The sequence below is a fragment of the Gadus macrocephalus genome, chromosome 8 (assembly GCF_031168955.1).
Source record: "Gadus macrocephalus chromosome 8, ASM3116895v1".
Taxonomy (NCBI): Eukaryota; Metazoa; Chordata; class Actinopteri; order Gadiformes; family Gadidae; genus Gadus; species Gadus macrocephalus.
Genome location: NC_082389.1, coordinates 10,083,920 through 10,093,002, shown reverse-complemented (window position 1 = coordinate 10,093,002; position 9,083 = coordinate 10,083,920). Strand labels below are relative to the sequence as shown.

At 52.4% G+C, this 9,083-nt stretch overlaps 1 protein-coding gene across 1 annotated transcript in view; it reads right to left on the bottom strand.

Moving 5' to 3' along the window:
* Nucleotides 1-13: 13 nt before the first annotated feature.
* The window catches only part of dip2cb (disco-interacting protein 2 homolog Cb), a 13,562-nt gene continuing 4,492 nt past the window's right edge, over nt 14-9,083 (bottom strand). Inside the window, exons 8-17 of the mRNA XM_060058730.1 lie at nt 8,895-9,004; nt 8,479-8,609; nt 7,687-7,855; nt 7,185-7,355; nt 5,071-5,132; nt 4,770-4,827; nt 3,983-4,057; nt 3,557-3,731; nt 2,813-2,936; nt 14-2,274 (exon numbers count right to left, since the gene is read on the bottom strand). Of these exons, the coding sequence (XP_059914713.1) occupies nt 2,022-2,274; nt 2,813-2,936; nt 3,557-3,731; nt 3,983-4,057; nt 4,770-4,827; nt 5,071-5,132; nt 7,185-7,355; nt 7,687-7,855; nt 8,479-8,609; nt 8,895-9,004 (1,328 nt within the window). The 3' untranslated portion in view covers nt 14-2,021. The remainder of the gene's footprint in view (nt 2,275-2,812; nt 2,937-3,556; nt 3,732-3,982; nt 4,058-4,769; nt 4,828-5,070; nt 5,133-7,184; nt 7,356-7,686; nt 7,856-8,478; nt 8,610-8,894; nt 9,005-9,083) is intronic.

The following is a 9,083-nucleotide window of genomic DNA, read 5'->3' as shown; positions in this document are numbered from 1 at the left end:
TAATTCTCATTTATTGTCAAAATGATTTTTATTATTTTACTTATGCCAACTCAAGTAAATAAGACATTTCATATCCTTAAAAAAAACGTCAGCAAGTTACTTGGCTGATTGAAGAACGGAGACAAAACAGTGAGGAAAGTGCTTGTAAAAAAATAAAAGTTCCGTGTTGTTGAAGGAGCGACGGTCGGTCCTGCGGTGATTGTCCGGGTGTCGTCCCGGTATGAACCGGCGACACTGCTACATACCGGTGTATTTACAATGCTAACGCTGCCTACTCAATTTAACGTTGTGGTCCAGAGCCCTCAGCCGACTCCTGAAAGGTGGATCGTTTTAAAGAGAGCCAGGCTCTAATCGGGAACATGAAACGCGGTATTGCAGTCGCGTAATTTGAAGCCTGGGTACAAGACAGGGACAGTGAAGATATGCTGATCGATCGACTGATAAACAACGACATCAGCCGAGGTATGGATTCACTGTTTGTTTTTTTCTTTTAAATGGAGGATATGTTGTGTTTCATTCAGAAACACAACATATGGCCACAGGCTTATTACACCTTGAACAGTGAATACTTTATTCATGTCATTATTTAAAATGCTGATCAATAAATTGACTGGAATCACTTCTTCCTTTTGATTTCCTTTTCTAATATTCCCAGAAAATGGACTGGTAATTGTAAAAAGGTCACTTTTCTTAAAAGACCCAAAGAAAATTCTTGTCAAAAAAACACTGAAATCTGACAAAGAATGGCACATTTTTTTAAAGCTTAGCTTTGAGGAAACATTAGTGGCACTTAATTATGACGTTTAAAATTATACTCCTCAATTCTTCACTTCTGTCCCCAAAAAATCGACCGACTCAAATTCTTGTATTTCGCTTTACCACCGGTGTCGGAGTGCACATGGTCAGCACCAATACAGATCTATATTCATAGATCTATACATCTATACCAATATACCTATAATCATAGATCTATTGCTCTATATTCATAAATGTACAGATCCATAATCCTATATCCATATAGATCTATAATAATAGATCTATATTCATACCTCTATAGATCTATATTTATAAATGTACTGATCTACAAACCTACATCTATGGATCTATATTCATAGATCTATAGATCTATATTCATAGAATCATCCCTCCATAGAGACATGGTTCCACAGGAGATAAAACATTTTATACCGAGAACCTCCTAGAACCACTCCATAGATCCGTTTTAAAAATGAAAAACAAATAAATTAAGTCCGGTTTCTTCTTCTTCTTCTGTACATACTTACAGGATATGCGTGCGGTGCTCGCTCTACGCTAGCTCTATGCTAGCTCTACGCTAGTGGAAGTGATTCTGCCCTCGCTGTGTGAGCAGCGTTACTCTAGCTAGCTCCCCTGGCGGAGGAGCTAACCCTGTAAGAAACGACGACAGCTAATATAAGCTAAATAAAATTTGAGAAACGCGTCGTACCTTATGAGCGGTGGAGTGGAGCCCCCCGTAGCAAAACACAACTTCGTGACGGTTACACCATTTAGAAACATGGTCAACGGAAAGCATAGCGTGCCACAGTTTGTTGAGAATTTCTGCTTTACAAAAGACCCCAGGTCCACATCTGAAAGGGCAGCAGCGAAACACAAAGCTGCCCTGAAACAGAAAGAAGCTCTAAACACTGAGGCTGGGATTGTCCCGTCCGGCGGCCCGTAGACACGGCGCTACTGAAGAGTCTGGGTGCGTTTGTTTAATTTGTAAACCTCCACAAAGTTAGGCTGACTTTCTTCATCCAACTACTTAAGGCTTTTTTTCACAGTCTCTCTCCCTCTTCCCTCCTATCTCTCTCCCTCTGCCCCCCTCTCCCCCCTTTCCCTCCCCCTCTCTCCCTCTCCCTCACTCACTCCCTCCCTCTCCCCCTCTCTCTCTCCCTCCAGCTCTCCCCCCCCTATATCTGTCTCCCCCTCCCCCCCACCCCCTGTCTCTCCCTTTCTCTCTCTGCCCCCCTCCCCCTATCCCCCTCCCCCTCCCCCTCTCCCTACATGTTGTAGGCCACGTAGATGGGGTCCAGCTGGTCGGCCAGGAACCCGTCCCGGAGGTGCATGCGCTGCTTCTCCCCGCGGGAGTTGATGGGGATGACCCCGATGTCCACCACCACCACCACGCCCACCACCAGGTAGTGCTCCTCCAGCACCACGTTGGTCACCAGGGGCACCAGGTCCAGGGCCTCCTGCTCCGAGCCCTCCAGCTCCACCACCACCACCAGCAGGTTGGTCCACGTGAAGACCGCGCTGAGGGGGAGAGGGGAGAGGGGTGAGGGGGTGAGGGGGGGAGGGAGGGGGGAGGAGAGGGAGAGGGGGTGAGAGGTTAAAGAGGAGGGTGTGGAGAGGAGGGGAGAAGATAGGGAGTATGTTGGGATTGAAAGGGGGGGAGTGAGACGGGCTAAGAGTATGACAGGGTGGAGAGGGGAGAGGGGGAGGAGAGGGGAGAGGGGGAGGAGAGGAGAGGGGGAGGAGGAGAGAGGAGGAAAGGAGAAGGTGGAGTAGGAAGGGGGGAAGGAGGAGAGGAGGAGAGGGTGGAGAGGGGGAGGAGGAAAGGAGAGGAGGAGGGGTGTGGAGGAGGAGAGGGGAAGGAGAGGGGAGGGTGGAGTAGGAAGGGGAGGAGGAGAGAGGAGGAGAGGAAAGGAGGAGGGGTGTGGAGGAGAGGGGGAGAGGAGAGGAAGAGGAGAGGGGAGGAGGAGAGGAGGAGAGGGGGAGGGGTGTGGAGGCGAGGGGAGAGGAGGAGAGGGGGAGGGGTGTGGAGGCGAGGGGAGAGGAGGCGTGTCCTCACCACTCGGTGATGCTCTTGTGGGTCCTGATGACGGAGGTCTCGATGTCGATGGGGTGGTACCTCATCCCCCGCAGCTCCATGGCCTCGTCCAGAGCCCCCACCACGTAGAGCGCGTCATGGCGCTCTGCACACACACACACACACACACACACACACACACACACACACACACACACACACACACACACACACACACACACACACACACACACACACACACACACACACACACACACACACACACACACAGAGTGAGATGGAGGAGGGTGATACAGTCAAGAGTGAACCTGATCGAGACAGTAGAGTGAGACAGCAGAGTGAGACAGGTAGAGTGAGATGGTAGAGGGTGATACAGTCAAGAGTGAACCTAATCGAGACAGTAGAGTGAGACAGCAGAGTGAGACAGGTAGAGTGAGATGGAGGAGGGTGATACAGTCAAGAGTGAACCTAATCGAGACAATAGAGTGAGACAGCAGAGTGAGAGACTGAGACAGTATAGCGAGATGGTGGAGTGAGAGAGTGAGACAGTACAGTGAGTCAGCAGCGAGTGAGACAGTATATTGATACAGGATAGTTGGAGAGTGAGACAGTGGAGTGTGGCATACATACTGAGTCAGCAGCGTGAGAGAGTAAGACAGTAGAGTAAGACAGCAGAGAGTGCGACGACAGAGTGAGACAGTGAGACAGGGCCGTGAGACAGGAGAGTGACAGAGTGAGACAGCAGCGTGAGAGGGTGAGCGGTACCTCCGTTGGCGTCGGTCAGCTCGGTGCGCCTCAGGAAGCCCAGGTACCCGGTCCGGGCCCAGACGGTCTGCGTGTCGCCGAAGCTGAGCCGGGACGTGAAGTGGTCCGCCTGCAGCCCCTCCTCGCCGTACGCCGTGAAGTAACCGCTGGCGTTGTGAGCGCTGGTCACCCACACCTGGGGACGGGACACGCCATGACTACACACATATATACACAACACACCTATACATGTACACAACACACGTTGACTCCACAATATACACAACACACGCTGACTCCACAACATACACAACACACGCTGACTCCACATATGCACACACACACACATGCACACACGCTAATCCAGATCCATATCAGGCTCACATCCCCTCAGATGAAGGAGGGGTCGGGGAATGAGTGGGTGAAGATGAGGTCATCCCTACTCACCTCTCCCAGATGAGACTCTCCCATTGGCCCCTTGGTCTCTGGGTTAGCGATGATGATGCGGACCCCGGGCAGGATCTGAGGACACAGGAAGCAGACCAGAGCAGACGATTACAGATCAGACTCTCAGGAAGCAGACCAGAGCAGACGATTACAGAGCAGACTCACAGGAAGTCCTCACAGAAATCATCGCTATGTGTTTCCCCTTCGGTGGCCACAACACTCTCTCGTACACTCCTGACACTCGTCACTCCTCCATCTCTATCACTCCTCCATCTCTATCACTCCTCACTCCTCCATCTCTATCACTCCTCCATCTCTATCACTCCTCACTCCTCCATCTCTATCACTCCTCACTCCTCCATCTCTATCACTCCTCCATCTCTATCACTCCTCACTCCTCCATCTCTATCACTCCTCCATCACTCCTCAATCTCTATCACTCCTCCATCACTCCTCAATCTCTATCACTCCTCACTCCTCCATCTCTATCACTCCTCCATCTCTATCACTCCTCACTCCTCCATCTCTATCACTCCTCCATCTCTATCACTCCTCACTCCTCCATCTCTATCACTCCTCACTCCTCCATCTCTATCACTCCTCCATCTCTATCACTCCTCTATCTCTATCACTCCTCACTCCTCCATCTCTATCACTCCTCCATCTCTATCACTCCTCCATCTCTATCACTCCTCACTCCTCTATCACTCCTCCATCTCTCAGTAAACCTTTCTTAATGTAAAGTGTCTCTTGTTTATGATGATGGGTCTGAGGGCGGAGGACTCACCTTCCCAGACTCCATGAGGGGCAGGCTGTGGGGCGACCCCCTCTCCACCAGTCTCACCCTGCAACCATCAAAGAGGGTCAGCACATCATTATAAGCACTGCCATTGGTCAGTGATACACCTGGTCCCGCCCAGCGGGATAGGCGGGGCCAGGTGTTCATCACTACTCCGCAGCTCTGCGCTCCATATGGGGTCACATGACCGAGAGCGGCCCGCCCCTTACTGTGGTCATCACAACAGCTGCATTCTGATTGGTGGACAGGGTCACATGACGGAGAGCTGCGTTGTGATTTGCTGACGTACCGGTCGTGCCGCAGGGCCCTCATGTCCACGTAGACGGTGGTGGGGTCGGGGCCCGAGGTACCCTGGGAGGAGAAGAACACGTTAGCTACCTGGTTAGTATCGCTGCTACCACTACTGCTACCACACACACTCAAATGGGCTGCCGACTACCGCTACTAGCAGGGATGCTAGCCTGACATGCGTTAGCATGTCCGCTCAGTGAAGCGCTGCAGTGATTGGACGAGGGAGGAGGTACGCTCGCTGTTAAGAACAGCGGACCAATCGGAGAGAAATTCACCATCTTCATCATCAATCCCCGACGGACAGGAAGCAGCGTACCAGACGGAAGGTCAAAGGTCATGCAACTAGGAACAACTAGGAGACACCAGGGGGGGGGGGGGAGGAGGAGGAGGAGGAGGAGGAGGAGGAGCTAGAGGATGAGTCTAATAGTGAGATGCATTCAGACCTCGGAAGATAGATTGTTTCTCCCCAAAAGTTCTGATCGCCATGACAACTGCATTAGAATCAGCAGGGATGATTTGAGTTGGGTGGACACGCCCCTGAGCGGCAGAAGTCACCTGATCGTCAGCCGAGTGCCTCGGACGCGGAAACTAGTCAGAAACTAAAGTTCAGCCCCCAAAACCAGCCGTCAACTGCCCCCACAAGAACCACCACCAGAGACCCAGGTAGCTCCGGGACCCCCTAGACCTTGGGGGACCCCCCATACCCCCCCGATACCCCCTCCAGACCACTAGGGTCTGTGGGGGACATTAGCAATGCTGTTCCTACAAGACCGAAACACCATGGCTCATGAAAACATGAACACATGAAAACTTCAGCACAACCCCACAGTGACTCATGAACAACACAACACCGAGGGGCTCATGAAGTCATGAACACATGAACTCTTTCAGGACAGCACCATAGGAATTTCAGTCACTAAGTCACTAAGTGCTAACTGTCTAGAGTACGGTCTTTTCAAAGTAAGAGCTCTTCCATGTCCACCTGCACCCAGACACCAGCAGACCTGTTGATCTATTGAGGACTTTTACTTTGTAAACATGGAAGATAATGCCCACTCTCCTCCAAGCATTGAGTCCAGCAGAGCAAGTAGAAGCAAGAGCATGGAGGCGAGTCTAGGTAATTGAGGAGGCGGGGTCAAACGGAGGGGGAGGAGTCAGTAGGGGCGGGGCTTGGATGTTTCCTACCTGGTCGGCAAGCTTCCCGAGCCTATGAGGCTACAGCAGAAGAGGGAGGGGGTGGGAGGGGGCGGAGACAAGACCATATATGAGGGGGGATGTGGGCGGGGTTATGCAAAACAAGGAGGAAGAGGAGGGAACAAAGAAATGTCAAAATGGAAATAAAACTAAAACAATAACAAAGGACGAAGCGAGCACAGAGCTTAAATAAGAGTGATAATCACTTTTATTAGTGCTAGTATTAGTGCTCATTAACGAGTGCCAAGTTAGGTTTTGTTGTTCTTAAATCTAAGTGTTAGGTAAAGAATAAATAAGGGTAAAGACATAATAGTGTGCAGAGTTAATCTGGGCAACCTGGGAATCTCTAGGGCAACCACACACGACGAGCGAATGGATGAGTGCATGAGTTAGCATAGCTGTACGATGATGCTCCCTGAGGGTGAGGTTGAGCTGTTAGTGATAGCTAGCAATAGCTACGTGGGCAGAAGTTAGCCTGAATCTTAGCATAGCCTAGCTAGCGTACGTATATATATATACGGCCATAACCCTAACACTGAGACACCTCCTGAGAGAGAGACAGAGAGACAGAGAGAGAAAGAGAGAGAGGTTGAGCCCTAGAGTGATGGAAGAGGAGCAGGAGGAGGAGTAGGAGCAGCAGGAGGAGCAGGAGGAGAAGCAGGAGGCGGAGCAGGAGGAGGAGCATCAGGAGGAGCATCAGGAGGAGGAGCAGGAGGAGGAGGAGCAGGAGGAGAATCAGGAGGAGGAGCAGGAGCAGGAGGAGCAGGAGCAGGAGGAGCAGGAGGAGGAGGAGCAGGAGGAGGAGCATCAGGAGGAGCATCAGGAGGAGGAGCAGGAGGAGGAGGAGCAGGAGGAGGAGAATCAGGAGGAGGAGGAGCAGCAGGAGGAGGAGCAGCAGGAGGAGGAAGGGACGCCCACCTGCAGGCAGATGGCCAGGTTGACCCTGCAGCCGAAGGAGGTGCTGACGGCGCGGGTGTGGAGCCCCAGGTCCCTGAAGAGCTTGGAGAAGGACTGGCTGAGGGCGGTGCGGGGCCGCTCCTCCGCCACCACCACGCAGGTCCGCACGCGAGACAGGTCCAGACCCTTCGCCTGGGGGGGGAGTAAATCACACAGAAGGTCGTCTGACACATGCATGCGTGTGTACCTTGAGCACACGTGTATGTTTGCGCATATTTTTGTGTGTGTGTGTGTGTGTGTCCATGTCTGTATGTGTGTGTGTGTGTGTGTGCGTGTCAATGTGCATGTGTGTGTGTGTGCGTGTGTCCATGTCTGTATGTGTGTCTGTGTGTGCCCGTGGGTGTTTGTGTGTGCGTGTCCATGTGCATGTGTGTGTGTGTGTCCATGTCTGTATGTGTGTCTGTGTGTGTGTGTCCATGCCTGTATGTGTGTGTGCGTGTGTGTCTGTGTGTGTGTGTCCCACCTTGAGCCCGTCGGTCTGCTGGCCCAGGCTGCGGGTGCACAGCTCCATGACGCTGTAGGAGCAGAAGGAGTCTCGGACCCTCAGCTGGCTCACGGCCAGCAGCCAGACCCCCGGGTTCAGCTCCAGCTCCGCCGGGGGGATCAGGATGGACTGGTGGCCTGAGTACACACTGCACACACACACACCGAGGGTTACACACTGCACACACACCTAGGGCTACACACTGCACACACACACCTAGGGTTACACACCGCACACACACCTAGGGTAACACACCGCACACACACACCTGGGGTTACACACTGCACACACACACCTAGGGTTAAACACTGCACACACACAGCTAGGGTTACACTGCACACACACACCTAGGGTTACACACTGCAAACACACCTAGGGTTACACACTGTACACACACACCTCATGTTACACACTGCACACACACCTAGAGTTACACACTGCACACACACCACACGGTACGCACTGCACACACATCTCACGCTACAAACTGCACACACACCTCACGTTAAACACTTGCCTGAGTACACGCTTCGAGTAACATTGCGTGTGTATGTCTGTTTGTGTGCGTATGTATCTGTGTCTGTGTGTGAGCGTATGCATGTGTTTGTGCGTATTTATGTGTATCTGTGTGTGAGCGTGCTTGTGTGTGTGCGTGTGTTGGTGTGTGTTTGCATATATGTGTGTGTGTGTGTGTATGTGTGTGTGTGTGTGTGTGTGTGTGTGTGTGTGTGTGTGTGTGTGTGTGTGTGTGTGTGTGTGTGTGGGGGCCACCTGGAGAGGCACCAGAGCACGAAGCCCAGGCCGCAGTAGGGGTCCAGGCAGACGGCCACCTCCCGTGACGGGTACAGCTCGCACTGCAGCTTGATGGAGCGGCAGAAGGCGCTGGTGGAGGCGTGACTCATCTGGGGAACACCACACCCTCAGACTCCTCCCACACGGGGACACACCCACCCTGGGCGGAGCTAAACATCACGATGTGAGCGGTGTGTATCTGTGTGGGTGTGTGTGTGTGTGTCTGTGCGTGAGTGAGCGTGTGTATATGTCTGTCTGTATGTGTGTGTGTGGGTGTGTGTGTGTGTGTCTTTCAGTGTGTGCGTACGTGTCTGTGTGGGTTAGTGTGTGTGTGTGTGTGTGTGTGTGTGTGTGTGTGTGTGTGTGTGTGTGTGTGTGTGTGTGTGTGTGTGTACCTTGACCCCGGCCAGCATGCCGGTGGTGGACACGCTGAAGTCGAGGTAGGCGAGGCTCTCAGGGTTGGACGGCTTGAAGAGCAGAGAGGGCTTCTTCTTAGGGAGGTCATCTGACGCACAACACAGGTCAACAACATGCTACATGACGCACAACCACAGGTCAACAACATGCTACATGACATACACAAC